The 16,146-nt window shown below is 35.3% G+C and overlaps 1 protein-coding gene across 1 annotated transcript in view; it reads right to left on the bottom strand.

The window, feature by feature from the left end:
* Positions 1-16,146, bottom strand: part of FRYL (FRY like transcription coactivator) — a 135,498-nt gene that overhangs the window by 56,451 nt on the left and 62,901 nt on the right. Inside the window, exons 12-24 of the mRNA XM_027899613.1 lie at positions 11,906-12,009; positions 11,169-11,277; positions 10,106-10,192; positions 9,277-9,448; positions 8,430-8,562; positions 8,066-8,173; positions 6,624-6,861; positions 5,806-5,991; positions 5,629-5,715; positions 4,604-4,872; positions 3,988-4,183; positions 2,894-3,018; positions 1,064-1,121 (exon numbers count right to left, since the gene is read on the bottom strand). Coding sequence (XP_027755414.1) covers positions 1,064-1,121; positions 2,894-3,018; positions 3,988-4,183; positions 4,604-4,872; positions 5,629-5,715; positions 5,806-5,991; positions 6,624-6,861; positions 8,066-8,173; positions 8,430-8,562; positions 9,277-9,448; positions 10,106-10,192; positions 11,169-11,277; positions 11,906-12,009 — 1,872 coding nt within the window. The remainder of the gene's footprint in view (positions 1-1,063; positions 1,122-2,893; positions 3,019-3,987; positions 4,184-4,603; positions 4,873-5,628; positions 5,716-5,805; positions 5,992-6,623; positions 6,862-8,065; positions 8,174-8,429; positions 8,563-9,276; positions 9,449-10,105; positions 10,193-11,168; positions 11,278-11,905; positions 12,010-16,146) is intronic.

Genomic DNA, 16,146 nt, shown 5'->3' with positions numbered 1-16,146 from the left:
AAAATTTTTCCCTGTTGCAACTCTGAGATATACTAGGTTTGCTATTACATGTATTATCAAAAAAATGGGTTAGTCAGTCTCCTGTCACAATGTGTAACACATAGAACAGCAAGTACAAATGGCAGTCTTTCTACATATTTTGAAGGAGGTGATTCTGTCCCTGTGCTTCACTCTTGCAAGATCCCACCTGGAGCACTGTGTTCAGCTGTGGGGTCCTCAAACATAGCAAAGACATGCACATATTGGAGTGGGTGCAGAGGAGGGCCCAAAAATGGTCAGAGGGCTGGAGCACCTCTCTTGCAAAGACAGGCTGAGAGCTGGGGCTGTTCAGCCTGGAGAAGAAAAGGCAGCGGGGAGACCTTATTTGTGGCCTTTCAGTGCTTAAAAGGGGCTTTTAAGAAAGATGGGACAAACATTTTAGCAGGGCCTGTTGTGATACAACAAGGGGCAACAGTTTTAAACTAAAAGAGGATAGATTTAGACTTGATATAAAAAAGAAATTTTTTTATGATGAGGGTGGTGAAATACTGGCACAGGCTGTCCAGAGAGGCGGTAGTTGCCTCATTCCCGGAAACACTCAAGGTCAGGTTGGATGTGGCTCTGAGCAACCTAATGTAGTTGATGATTTTTCTGCTCATTTCAGGAGGGGTGGACTATATGACCTTTAAAGGTCCCTTCCAACCCAAACTGTTTTATGATCCTATGACTTGCATGCAAGACTGACAAAATACACTTTAGTCCAGTAACATTTTGAAACAGAAGAGAGCTCCTTCCCATCACATGTAATTATAAATTTATTACTTATAAGAATATTACAGTTACCACAAAAAATACTGAGTAATCATCTCTGACTTTGTTTTTGCAAAGATTATTATTTCTACGAATACCTACTAACACTTCTAAAACTTGTAAAACAAGTTCTCCATTGGAAAATTTAAAAAAGCAACATTTCACCTTTTTATCAGTTTTTACATGCAGAAATTATAACTAACATAATTAACATTTCTTCTCTGTGAGAAGATAGTTAAAACAATATTGAATATAATGGAAATTATCTAATTACCTCTGGCCTTCTTTCAAGTGCTTCCTTAATTATAGGATGTAATTCTTCTATTAGTTCCCTGAATTAAAATAATTAAAAGGATAAAAACAACAAAAAAAATTAACATCTCAACTGAAAGCAACTAGTGTTACAACACAAGTTAAAACATCCTCAGGTCTTCCTTCTTTACCTGTAGTTTTTTAAAGGAAAGTTTTCTAGAAAGATATTTTCCTAATTTAAAGCAGATTACTAAAAGGATGTCTCAACAACTACCCCTAAATTTGCATTCTTCAAGTATTATGGCTTATTTCTATCACAAACAATTGTCATTAATTTTCATATAAATGTTTAATAAAAATGTGCAAACAGATATTATTAGGGGGGAAAAAAAGACGTTGGCGGTTTATCATACAACGCTCTTTCCGCTGTCATGATGCATTTACTTGTTAGTGAAGTTTGTTCTTTAAGTCCAGCGACACTACACTGACAGAAGTCAGACCACTCCCTTTGAAAACTGACACAGGTTCTGACACTGTGCTTACATTCCCCATTTGTTCTGAAGCTCCACAGCCTCCACTAGAACTCAGTTCCTTCTGCCAAACTAAGACTCTGTTACTTCTTTAAAAAGGGAAAGGTGAAGGAGATCAGTCGCAAGGATCTATGCAGACAAAATACTAAGGTAAAAATATATTTGTTGTACTTATAAAGGAGAGCAAGAGATACCTAGACAAGTTCATGGTATCAGTTACACAAACCAAAAATAATATTCTTGTATGTTTAAGTGGATTGAGTATACATATAAACTATGACGAAAAAAAGCTCCTGAGTAAATACACAAAGTGGGGAGGAAAAGTGCTTTAAAAACCAAAAGCTAAACAACAAATCAATGCAGAGCTGTAATGGTGAAGGGTGGGTTACAGCTAGCATCTGGTGAGAGCATATGTGTTTCGAGAAACAAAATACATTCTGACCACAGAAATGGTCAAACTAATGAGAATCAGATTTTTTTTTTTTTGTAATTTGCCGAATGAGTGATTTCTAATTTAGAAAACAAGGATTTAAGGTGAAATTATCTCTGAAAGCATTTTCTGGGCTTTAGAGCAGAATTACAATTTAAACTGTTAAACAGACTTTCAGGTTCATGAGACAAAGTCTTGCTTTGCTCCTAGTAGAGGAGTAAAGTCAGATATTATATAAAATTATAAGACTATAAAGGGATATAAATCAGAATATGATAACTGAGGATTTGGCATTACAGTTTCAATCTTTGCTCCTCATCTGCAATAACATGGGACACAAGTGACTGAAGACCAACAGCATTAGTGATCCCTGGTTCTTTCTGCAGAAGCAAAGTTGGTTGCTATGCATAATACAACTTCATAACTCTCACTATAAGAGTTTGGCTGCTGTCACAGAACATCTGACGGCTTTCCCAGGAGGTTTTCTTCCCCTCAGATGTTCTCACTCTTCATCCATCCTCCATAAAGAGCAATTGGCAATACCAATAAGGAGAGTTTATTTCCATTAATAAACTCGAATATAAATAACATTTCAAATGTTGTTACTTCACACAGTCTGTTCTTTAACATAAGGGCAGCTTTTAAAATCAATAAAAGGTAGCTTTTTATTTTTTCCAACTAACTTATTTTTCTTTATTCAGGCATGACCTTCACATGAAATTCGTTCAAACCTCTAACAATCTAAATGCTAGAAAAGACAATGATAATCAGTTATCACAGCTTTTTCAAAATTCTTAAAAGAAAAAAAAAAAAGTGAATCTTTTTCTGTAAGCTCTGATTCCCCAGCTTCATAATCAATTAGCAAAAAATCATAATGAAACACAACAGTTACCTAAAAGCTCCTGGGTTGGTCCTGCCAAGTCCCAGGACAAGGGATTCTGTAATTTCCATGCTCTCAGAGCGCATCATTGGAACTATGTGCTTAAACAGGGAGGAAGGGGATGGAATGCCAATAATCTAAAAAAAAAACCAGAATAAACCAGAATGAAGTAGTTACCAAACGCATAGTGACATGAAAATACCTGCTGTAATTTCTCAGTCTTCTCACACTGGATCAGTGACTCAAAATGATAAAAATGAAATTTGTATTTGACATGGAAAAAGATTTTCTGAAATAGTAAAGCAGTATTAACTATTTCTTGCATTACTGAATTTTCATTGTCAAATGACAATGAATGACTCAACACGATATACAGATGCTCTGCATGTTTGGTGTATCTGCCCTCCTTGGGGAAAGAAAGTAGATTTCTGGTGTCCAATTCCTTAGAGGTCCTTGCAGCTCTCAAAGAAATCACAGTTTTCAGTCTACAGTTGTTCAGGTTTAGGGAAAGTATCTTGATAACATGATGGAAGTGGTACAGGCTGTGTCTGCCAAAAATCTGCTCCATAATCCAAGAATTATCTTCATGTCTACTGTACCTTCTACAGGAAGCCAAAAAGGAGATGAACAAAAAACAGCAAAGAAGGGGGGAAAAAAATAATCTGCAGGTGATATGAAGCAAGGCAGACAGAAAACTGTCTGTGGTTGGGAAAATATAACAAGATACATCACGCCTGAATAGGTCACTGTTTCAGTTACTGAAGTGAGAGGCTATTTGCTCAGAACTGCACAAGTCTACTGACAGCAAAAACACTCCCTTAACAGTGAACAAAACATTTCGTTATTACAGCTAGAAAAGACTTCGAGATTGGGTAACTGCTTTTATTACATGGTAATTTGCCTTAAAAATGTAAGTAGAAAACCTTCTACAGCACAGATTTGGAAAAGTGAACTAAAACACACTCCTAAACAAATGAAAAACTATGTGTATTAAAATATTTTCAGATAATTTATACCAGTTTCTACATGATAGTTATCATAGGCTCTAATGTTTCTATTTCCAAAAACATGTAGACTTATTTACAATAAGCATTGGAAGAACCTACTCTTGAATCAATGCTATAACCACTGTCAGGAGTAGACGCCAGCGTCTCAGGAGGGGAACATCTCACAGAGCCTGTGGAAGTGGAGGAGTTTGAAGAAGATGCTGCACTGCAGCAAAGAATCAGGTAGTTTCTCCAGAGCCCAATATAGGAGTCACTGCTTGTAGTAGTATTCACTTTCTTTGCATTGATAGGGCTGCTATTAAAAAAAAAAAAAAAAAGAGAAAAAAGGAAAAAAAGAGCTCAGTAGAGTAAAGGAAGCTTACCACATTTCACTTTGGTTTTCTACTGAATTTATTTTTCAGTTATGCATATGCCATTGCTTCCAAAATTGTTAACACAGTAAACGCTGAGTAAGTTTTCCAGAACAGACCTGTACATCAATAATGTATGCTTTTACATTCAAATTTGTTGAACTACAACATGGTCAAAAGCCCGAATTAATCTTCACAGGGTATAAATCTGCTTTAATTTTTTGTTATATAAAGCTGAATTAAACCCATAGAATATCAACAGCCTTCACGTCACCTCACTGAAACAATAAAAACATCACAATTATGAAAAATCTTGAAAGAATACCCAAAATAATATACTGTATTTATTTTAGAAATCAACTTACTTGATATCCACTTGTGGAGACAGCAGTTGGAGTCTGGTATAAGCAAACGTCCAAGCATAGCTTACAGCTGTTGGGCAGTGTTTTGGAAGATTTTCCTGCTTCATGAAACTCGAGAGGCTTATAATCCACGGATCTTGGCCTTGAGTCACATGTGCAAATATCCATATATGTGAGGGACTGACCACATCAAACTGGTGGCTGATTGGGGAGGAATTCCAGTCAGCCAGAGTTTGTAAATCTATTGAACTGGGACAGTAGAGTAGAGTAGTCTGTGTGCACAGAAAAGAGAACAAGGCAATACTTAATATCCATGTGTATTAAGTAACAACCTCTTCAGTTAAACATCTAATAACGTATCACTGTCAAAACCACACCTGGAACAGATAAAGCACGTAATTTATGGGGGTTTTTTACAGAAGTTCTTAATGTGAACAGTTATATAAACATGCTGTTTGTGAAGGAGCTGGATATTAGGAAATAGCAAATTCTAGAAAAAGGCCTTTTCACTCGTAACGATTTAATTTTTCCAAAATATTTGTACTTAATGTCTTACTACTGAATTCCAACTTGTTTCCTAAACCTAAAATCAGAAGAGTTTCCTTGATACTTAAGAGTTTATGATAAGTACATAAGTATGGAATTCAGTTGTCATTCACTGACAGTTATTACAGCTTTCAGCATGGATAAAGGACACATCGACCATTATGAAACTATATTGCTGCAGAAAAAGGCAGTGCCCTTTGCTTCAAAGAAATTGCAATCTGCGAGCAAGATGAGAAAAACCAGACAGAGTTGTCAGTGTTTACACGGTGGTGATAATGACACACCATTGGTCAGAAAGTGTACAGTGGTGGTGTCAGCCTCACAATGTATATCAAGATTTTTGTCTTTTTCTCTTTCTTTGTGGTGCTAAACTGTTGACAAACTTAGCGTGAACACAGTGACACTATCATTTAAAATACATTTGGGACAGTTTTTCAGCATTATGCCACCTTAAAACCAACTTAATATAAAAATAGTCCTACCTGGTCAGCCCCAGTGAGATGTATGAAACTTTCCAGGATAGTAGCACTTAGTCTGTCCATTACATCTATAGCCAACTCATCATCACTCTACAATATACAAAGCATAAAAAGCTCAAAGAAAGTCAAAATAAAATCAGTTTCATTAAGCAGTCGTAAGAACAGGTCATCAACTCTTACCTTTGAAATTTCTAGAAGTGTGAACAAGGCCCTTATTTCTCTCAGAACACTGACAGCTAATCGCCTGGTGGCAGGCCTGGTGCTGCAAAGGATGACCAAAGCAAACCCTTCCACCACGTGAAATACACTGGAATAAAGGGTTCTCTCCAGGGGAAGGGTATGGGCAGCCCCATTGGATACACCACGCTAAGAGAAAAATCACAGAAGTTAAGCAAATGAAGAAAAAAAATAAACACAATTAAGATATAGTTCCATAACTGGACATGGCAGAATAATCATAAAATATTTAGATCTTGTTTGGCTACTGATCATAGTTTCATTATGAGAAGGACACAGTACATTAGTCACTTTGGTTTTTTATTATTTCTCTGAATTTAGTCCAAAGAAATACCAAGAGAACATCCTAATTTCACTTTCTCAGGTGAATGATGCAGTGAGGGCAAAATTAAAAAAAACATGCATACTCTTATGTAAAAGACTGTATAAAATCAAACTACTTGACCTCTTTCTACTGGCTACCAAAAAATGCTGGGTTTTTCCTAGTTCTACTCTTTAATAACTCCTACTTATTTCCAGTTACATATGATGACTTTTGATGTAAGCAAAATTGTAGTCATGAATTAATGATTCTGGAAATAATTTTTTTATTTTTTTTTTAGTAGAAATGCTGAGTTAAAATAATATATTTAAAAGTTTTCAAGCACTGTAAGAAAGTTAGTTGAATTTTTATTACTTAACAAAAACAATAAAGCCCACTAATAAAACTGTATGTAGATTCAAACCGTGTTTTAACATCAAAGGACCTTATATGGATATACCTGAGAATCTTGTGTTTTATTGTGCATTTGGGCTGCTTGTTTCCATTGATTTATGAGCTGCACTAACATTTTTACTGCATTGTCAAGAAGTGTTGGGTGGACGTCAGTCACTTCACGCACAATAAAATATACAAATCCTGAAAGAACATCTTCCCGCCAATCTGGAAAATCAAGCATTAATGCTTGGAGAGTATTGAAAGCCAAGGCACGAAGTTCTTCATCCATATGAATTGTCAGCCTGTTTAGAAAAAATACTGGTATCATCACCCTAGATACTCATACTCTTTATCAGTCTTTATCACCTAAAGTTCGGTGCTAACTCTTCCCTCTTTGCTGTACAATGTAGAACATTTCCACACAGATACATTTGCAGCACTGAACAGACCTGAAACTGGCTACTAACAGAAGGTGCTTCTACTATAGCAAAATATTGCAAGGTTTCACAAAACTTAATACAAACAATTTTCAGGAGAGACTGTCAAGTCTTTCACATAGGTACATCTTTGCATGCAACTGAGCAACCACCTCAGAGCTCAGTAGACAGGCATCCTGTGATGTACAGGTTCTTTTCTTCAAATTAAAATTGAAAAGAACGGATTATTTTTGCAGTTAAAGCTTTACTTTGGATATGAGAAAAAACTCACAAAATATCCCTCTGCAAATATACTTAAAAAAATGTCTCAGCCTGCTATGATAGAAGAAACTTATCCCAGTACTGTATTAATGCTTTATCTCTTTTAACACCAAAGCAAAATTAGAAGTTATAAAAATCTTATTCTCTCACATTATTACTAACATTCTATATATGTAACTCAACACATTATATGAAAATGAATTTATAATTTCAAAGTTAAAAGTTATCCTGTATTTCTGTGCCAAGACCATTTCATGCATTAAGAATAAAAAAAAAAAAATCTTTACTTATCAGGACCAATAAGGTACATTCAATTTAAACTGAGATAAGAGAGAGAAGAGTATAGGTTGTGCTGGATCAAAAAAAAAAAAAGAGAAAACAAGCAAGGATTAGTAGAGAAAAAGAAGAGTTTCCCTTAAGTGCCTGTTTCATATTGTGGTAATGTCAAACAAGAATGACTTTATGAAAATTTATAGTATTAACAACAGAAAGATGAAAAAAAGGGGGGAAAAGTATGATAGCGGTAACAAAAAGATAAAATAAGTTAAAAAAAACCCCCAAGGCACCAGAAATAAATTCTTGCTTCTCAAAAAATTATCTCTAAAAATAAGTGCAAGATCTGCAAGATAAACTGACCTCCTGCTACTCTGGCCAGCAAAACTTGACCAACTGCAGAAGGTAGTCAGGAACAGGAAGGATGGAATCTGTATGCAGTGGATTTACACTGCAGAGTGAGTGCACTGAAAAATATGCACATGCAGCATTTAAAAAAGAACATCCAAGGAGAGCTCAACGTCATTTCTCTTACCTTGCAAGCAATTCAATGAGGTCAGTCCTACTCATGCCATCTGGAATCAGTCTTGGGATAGCAGCAATGCAAGTTCTAAACAAATCTATCTTAGGTTTCCTCTCACCCCTATAAAAACAGTGTATAACCAAAAAAAAACCAACAGGAAAAATCTACGTCAGTATACCATATACATTTATTTTCAATTTCGTGTCAAAACTAAGGAGGTAACAAACATTTTTAGCTTTAATGAAATTAACATTAACTTATTAGTCAAGTAAAAAACCCACTACTGTAATACATTAATGATGGTATCTGCAACATTACAGCATAAAAATAATATGAAGCTACTGTGACAGCGACAATACTGTCATTCAGTACATACGTAATCATGTCTTCTGGTTCTTTATTGGACATCTGCACACTAGTCATGCACATGGGCCTTCCAACTTCTTTATCCAAATGCCTAAGAATGCTATCCAGTGCTTTTCTGACTTGAGGATAGTATATGGACATTCCTGAAAAGTCAAAAGAGTTCCATTACCTCTTTCATTTGTTCTTACTTAATTTTTACATTTTTATTAAAATATTTGCCACTTTTTCAGTTCAGGACAAATTTCTTATGTACAACAGATGACATGAAACATGTACTTTAACTGTCAAAAGAAATGCATGCATATGTAAAATATATACACAAATATACAAATATGAGGTGGTACCTGAAAATAGTTTATTTCAGAAAGAACATAAACACTGAGGCAACCATTAGTTGTTTCTGTTTTCCAATTCCAAGCTTTTTAGTTCTAGTTCAAATTTTACATGTTGAAACAACCCTTTAGAGATTACTACCTCATTCACAGAATATCAGTAGAGCACAGGGATCAAAATCGTCTTACTTCACTCAGCTGTGAGACACTTGAGACATTTTAGAGTGACATCAAGACAACAAAACTTGCCATGCTATTTACCACACTAATTGCACTCATGCTTCTTTGTGCTGATCTGGCAATGCAAAACACTTTAAGAAAAGCCATAGATTTCATCTCAGGCACCAGAAGGTCAATATTGTCTCAAAAGAATCAAAGCAATTATGTTATAACAGACTCTCATTTGATTCTTGTTAACTATTAAAATAAATACATAATTAAAGTTGCACAAATGTACTGTTTGAGAACAACTGAGAATATAAACACACATACTGGAATGCCAACTTACAAAAGAATACAACATACCTATAACTTTTGCTTCCTCATCTGTCAGTGTTTTATTAAGAAAAATTTTCTTCACACGCAGAGTATTTCCTGAAGGAAGAACAACTCCTGTTGTTGGCATTGGTGGTTCACCATCTTTCTGCTGCAAGCTGTCTGCTATAACAAGGAAGACTCTGAGGCCGATATTCATCCTCTTCAAGAGCATATAGGGATAAAAAAAAGGAAAGAGAAAACAGAAGACATTATAATATTGAACTATCATAGAGACAAAACACAAATTGCATTTTTCCTCTCTTATAAATAGACAGCAGTACAGTTCCAGTAGGACAGGTATTATTTAGATGTTACATACTAGGGTAATGAAAGCTACAAGAATAAAGTTTAAGCTTTCCATGCCTCCCCACAACTCTGACTCAAATAAACTGACTTGGCCCAGACTAAGATAGTGGATATTTTATAGTGCTGAGCACTAAAGGAGTTGATGTATCTCTACGGTAACACACTGAAGACAGACATTGCTTAAATGTCTCATCTGTTAGACTGGGTCTTGAAACATGAGGGCTGGGTATGACTTTCCTGTTAGAAAGGTTTTACAGTTACACTGTAAAAAAACCTCATACTTTCTGAAATTTTTGTTGAAATAAGTCCAAACTGCAGACCTGCTGCTAGCTTATTTACTGGAAATGAAATAGCAATTGTGCATGACTACAACTCCTTCTTTAGTTTTATTAGAACATACCTTCAGAAATTCATTAATCTGCTTTTATCCTGGCTCAAAAATAGTTAACCATTTTCCCCCAAAATCCCCCTGTGTTGTTCTCATGGCATGCAAGTAATGAGCTTTATTTACCTCTGGATTAATAGTGAAGGTTTTAGGTGATTTTCCAACACTAAGAAGATCAAATATTATTTCTTTCATTGCAAAATCCAAACGTTCCTAAAAAGTAAAATAGATTGATACGATCATCTCTTTTCTGTTAATACATACAATTTCTTGGCTTTGCACAGGTGCTGGGTATCCTGTCTTAAAAATTTTAAAAAATGAAGAAAAGAAGTTTAAAAAATATTCCTTTTTTCCCTATTTATTCTTATGACTTTTTTTTTTTTTTTTTAAATATAATACAATTCAGCACAGCTCCTCTCCTGATCCAGTTGAACCATGTCTCCTGAAAAAAATCCCAGACAATTCTGCTCAGGTCAAATGCATTTCCACAAATAAGCTGAACTGGTTTATAAAACTAAAAATTAGGGATAAAGAGATGACCTGGGAAACAAAAAAAATATTAAAACGCAAATACAATAAAATAGAAAAAAATTTAACAGTGAAGGGTTCTGTGTCCTACCTCATCTCTGTATGACCAAAAGCAAATTGTTTTGGGAGCTGAAGCACAGACAAGCAATTTTTAAGACAGAAAAACATGTCCCTAATCTATAATGTTATAGAGGAATGAGAGTTTATCTTGTGAGATTGTATCCTGCGTTTCAATGTTAGGATAACAGAAGCGCCTAAAATAACACAAATCATAATGCAATAATAACTACTGCATTCATTGTATATTTTTCTATCTATAGAGGTCAGTCTCCAGGTTAAATATAACTGGATGCTACTGTTCTAATGCTTTGTCCCTTATAAAAATACCATAACGGATATACTGATTACATTAGTGTACTTATATATATCCCTCTATATACACACACACCAATGCAATGCAAATGTAAATACCAACCATCATAATGTTCATATACAACAGTCACTGAAGTTTAAATAAAATAATTTTGCCACTATTGGAAACACAATGAATTATTTCATTTGTTATACATATTCAGGAAAATTTTAAAACTAACCTTAAATTTACATTTCTTCCAAATAACATTCATTCTATTATTATAGTTCTAACTAAATGTATCCTTACCTGAGCAATGAACTGAATAATCTTCACAAATATATTCAGAGGTGTGTCTCGTGGGACCACGCTACGCGATCCTTTTGGAAAAAGTGCTGATACAATGCTCATGAGACGGCTATGGGAAGTTAGAAACAAAAAGAAGTTTAAAAAGCCTTTTAAAAGTAACTCCTTATAACAGTACAGATGTTATAGTTCAAATCTGGAAGTGTGTGAGGCTACCACAAAATAATACATAAGCATATGACAGGTAGGGCCACCTACAGGAAGTAGAACCCCAGCTGTCACAGGCAGCAGAGCAGTATCACGGGTTCATTTATAAACTGAACAAGATCCTGTTTTAAACTAGTTACTAACAGTCAGGAGAAGGGGCAAAATCTGAATGACTACACCAAATTCTCATTATGCACATTCATAAAGGAGAACTTTTCATTTCTAGTCCACACTTAGTGATGGTCGCTTCATACCCTATTTATTCTAGTACCATTAATGCCTTTTAACTTCAATAAATTTCCTGTTTATCTCTCTGCCATCTTCTCTCCCTGCAAAGACAATTCTAGACTCTATTCCTTCTCTTCATCAAAATAATCAAGGTTTTTGTTTTCCCTATTAAGACAAAATCTTTGGTCCCCTGTTTGCTCCGCTAAGGCATCCCTTAGCTGGCTTCAAGATTTCTTCTCATATCACTAGGTGAGAAAAAATTCGCAACAATCAGTAGTTTAAAATCCTTTGCATAATGAACTTACCTTTGAGTTACAGTGTTGCTTTCACATTTTATTCTAATAACATAAACCCACAATAACCTATATAAAGATTCCAGTGCAACTCGGGACATTTTGGGATCTTTATTCTGTAAAATAAATGAAAAAATACAGTTACTGTTGTCTGTGAGACACTGAGAAAATTTCTATTTTATACTTTTGAAAACACTTTTTTTTTAAACAATGACAGCTGATGTGTTTCATACTCACTACAAGTTTTCAATATTTTTCCATAAAAACAACCCTGTATTGCACATTTTCAGTACTACCATAAATTTTTAACTAGCAATTCCATCTCATTTTACACTTCTCTCACTCTGAGGGCAGAGGAGTAACTAAAAAGCAGATATTCCTCTTGAGATAAACACCAAGATCATATTGCTTTCAAGAACCTTTCTCAGAAAGCCATTCTTAACGAGTATCTACTTCATAGCAAACTAATTTATAGTTTGCCTAAAATACTGGAGTAGCTGCTTTGGATCAGGAACAAAATCTAAATCCCTCACTCAGTTTGTGACAGCAGACAGTAGCAGGTACAGAAAAAAAGAATGCAAAACAAGGCAGGCACACAAGGATGCTTCTCTCAGTGTGGCTTCACACAACTCAGCCATTTCCTGCAGGCTGTATTAGTGTTTACCCTCTTCCAATGAAATTTTATTTTAACAATTAAGCAACCTTCTCTTGAATTAATGTAAAATCCTGCAGCATAATTCAGTTTAAATTATGCACTGGATAAAAAACTATTTTTGTCTTAAAGCTGCTACTAGGAGTTTTAGCTTTGCTCCTCTGAGCTCTTAAACTGTGTAGAACAATACCAGCTCCAGAAATCTCCTTTCCAACTAGGAATTAGGCAATTTGGTGTAGGATTCTTGGTGTATGTATAATCTAGAAGTGTCCAGCAAGACTCCTGGATTTGGCCATAAGCATAAACTTCTGAATATAATAAACGATTCCCAGTTGTCAACTTTTTAGGCATTGTCTCAATTCAAACTAACAAACCCAAACAAAACCAACAAAAAATCCAACAACTTTGTCCTTTCACAAAGGGTATAAGTGGACCTAAGACCATACTGTTCAAAAAGAGATGGTCTCATCCTTGGTGCCCTCCTGCACAACCTCAACACTCCCTCTGCGTTAACTCTAGCAGTAAGAAAGCCCAACTTGCATCAGTAAGCTGATCAAAATAATTTCACATCCATGTCTGTGCAACAGAGTCAGGACTACTGGTTTTGCCAGTAGCTTACTTGAGAGGCTGAAGGCCTATCACAGAATCACAGAGGTAGAAGTGGTACTTCAAAGTCGTACATAAAAGTAACATACATGACCGACTACCAGAATATTAGAGGGAATAACTTAATCCAGTTTACATCAGTGATAATGCTCTTCTACCTTCCCTTCACACTCATCCATGTGCTGTGCCATCACCTCCGGATTAGCATACCTCTAACTGGGCAATGGGGAAGGTGATCTGGACAAAATCTAACCAGTAAAAATTACACCTGTCCCTGGTTAGTATTCACACAGACAACTGTTCCACTGTCCAGTTAATTTACCAGCAGCTGCTACCGTGAGGAAGAAGCAAAGACAATTGTATGAGAGGAGGAGACTGACAGCTTTCATTTCAATCAACTTAAACAGCAAAAACCCCATGATATTATAACTCACTGTATTTAATTTACAGGCCAACAACCAGTGATGGTCAAAGTAGGCTGGGTAATTCATTGGTACATGTGTTATCAAAGTCTATCTGAAATGAGATGCCTAGCACTCAGTAATGCTTTCATTTTCTTATTTCTGATATTCTACAGGGGAGCTTAATTTACAGATCCATATGTAAACCAAAAATTTATTATTGGCTTTTAATCATCAAATAAAAAATATGGTAGAGGTAGCAATTATTTTACAATGTGTTAACATTCTGTTAGCAGGTGTATCATGCAATATAGCTAGTTCTGACTAACTTATAAAGAAAAAGTAATGTATAAGGAGGCATTCATTTTTTAAAAAGTTACTAAACAAATCCAGCAGTACTTTTAATATCTAAAACATTGAAAATTTTCGTTATCTCTTCAGACAATGAGGAACTAAACAAATATGCTAAAAGAAAATAGCTTTTTGGTCTGATTTATGGCACACTTCCTGTACACTTGGAGCTAATATGTTAGTATTTCCTTTCCTCTTTGACATTACAGCAATTAGAGTAAGGTTGCGTAATTCAATAACTTGGTTGAATTTTAGTCTTTTTGGCTGAAGTCTCTCAGACTTTAAAGTACTCTATCTGTTGTTTTTAATGTAGCTTTGTTTAAAATCATAAACTTTTGACATAAATTATGATATCAGCACACTATGAAATAAGCTGTCAAAAACAGTATCTCTGTTACAAAACTAAAAAAGTAACAACAAATCTACAGTGGTTTTACGTGACACACTAAAATGAGTCAATGAAACAAATCTCAATGATGGCAAGAAACAAAACAGCATTTTTCCATGTTAGTCAAATGTAATCACTTACTGAAGAAAGTACTTTTTAATACTGATGTTAAACTTTGATGTTAAACTTTTCTTCTGTTCTGAACTAAAACAATTTCTACTTTTTAAAACCTGCAAAACCAACAGTGTAAAAGTCTTTCAAGTTAGTGCACTGCAAGTTGTTATAGTAAATCAGTTTCACATTTTTTTACTGTGAAAATGTTTTCAGTTTGCTCGCATGCAAGACACTTTTTGAAATGAATTAACAGAAAAAACCCACACATCTGAATAGGTAGTTTACTTCCAGTGGAAACATGCACTGCTGTTTAGGAAAACCAGCTGTGATATTGATAAACAATCTCATAAAGACACATTTTCATCCCCAAGGAAAAATTTGTATTAGATAATTTTCTGATCTTCTTTACTTCCTGGCAAGAAAACAGATCTTTGAAACATTAGCTATTTTTAGTCCTGTTGCTTCTTATCAGTACTAACAGCAATTTTACGAAGAAAGGAAAGCACAAAATACAACCAAAAAAAAATTTAAAAAAAAGTATTTACATGAGACAAAGCAACATTTCACTGAGTTACAACATATTAACTCACCTGCAGTGTTTCTATTTGTTTTCTGATACTGTTGTTAGATGGCATCTAAATAAAGCAATGTGAGACAGCAAAACATAACAAACATGAGAATGGAAGGCACATGCATGTTAGATGAAAAAAAGCACAAAACCAACAGATAGCTGTCTAGCAAGGACTCTATTCAGTAGAAATCAAGGTTTTGCTACAGAGGAAGAAAACTCTCCTTCAGCTTTCAGGGTTAAACTGTGAGGAACAAAATACTCTTTTTCCACGCAGCAGTGGCGCAGAATGATAGACACTGTTCTCTCCCATTCCAGCAGCTTTCTTAAATGTTCCTTCCTCTCCCCAGAAGAGGTGGTAAAGATACCACAACAACTCAGCTTCACCCATGAATTTATCAACTTTCTTACAAACCTGCTAGAATTCGTCTGTCTAAATACTAGTCAAAAAAAGTAAGCAAAACGTTTTACAATACTGATCGAGTATTGTAAAACATACTGTCTGCTTAACAAATTCAGAATTTTTCCTACACCACAGTGTGTAAAAAAATGCCTGCTAGGCTCAATGCTGAAACAGCATCCCAACTGTACAACAAAGTCAGCTATATGTATACCAAAAAATACCCTTTGGTGTGCTAGTGGTCTAAAGAGACTCTTACAACTCACTTATCTGTTATTTTCATCAGTCCAGACTGCTAGGTTTCCTCCTTTCAGCAAGGCTAAGATGTTTTCCCCATACACTAAGCTTGCTTTTGAGGATAATTAAATGTAATGCCCACTGAGACCCAGCATGAGGAGTTTACAAGGGTCATAAATATCACTAGGATTAGGATTCAAAGTACCCTCGAGTTCTTTATCACGTACAGCACAGCATCAAAAGGTGAGGCAGGGTATGAACATACCGTGCATCGGGTACTATGGAGCAACAGCAAGGACTGGGCTTTCACACTATGGCAAATAGGAAATTGGTAATTTCTGTCACCAAGGTGTGACATGGTGTTCATGGCCAGCTAACAGCTTGCACTGGGCAGTCACCAGGGAATGAAGTCAGTGTCATGAATCCATGAACTATGTTACCTCTTGGTGACTTGCTAACATGCCTGTACTCTTCAAAGAATATCCCTGTGGCAGTCTGAGTGTTGTCATTATTTCAACTGCTAATTTGTTAATTAC

Source organism: Empidonax traillii, unplaced genomic scaffold (genome assembly GCF_003031625.1).
Source record: "Empidonax traillii isolate 1590-97213 ecotype Southwest subspecies unplaced genomic scaffold, ASM303162v1 scaffold678:size492020, whole genome shotgun sequence".
Classification (NCBI taxonomy): Eukaryota; Metazoa; Chordata; class Aves; order Passeriformes; family Tyrannidae; genus Empidonax; species Empidonax traillii.
The sequence above is the reverse complement of the archived record's forward strand: the minus strand, read 5'-3'. Positions and strand labels throughout refer to the sequence as shown.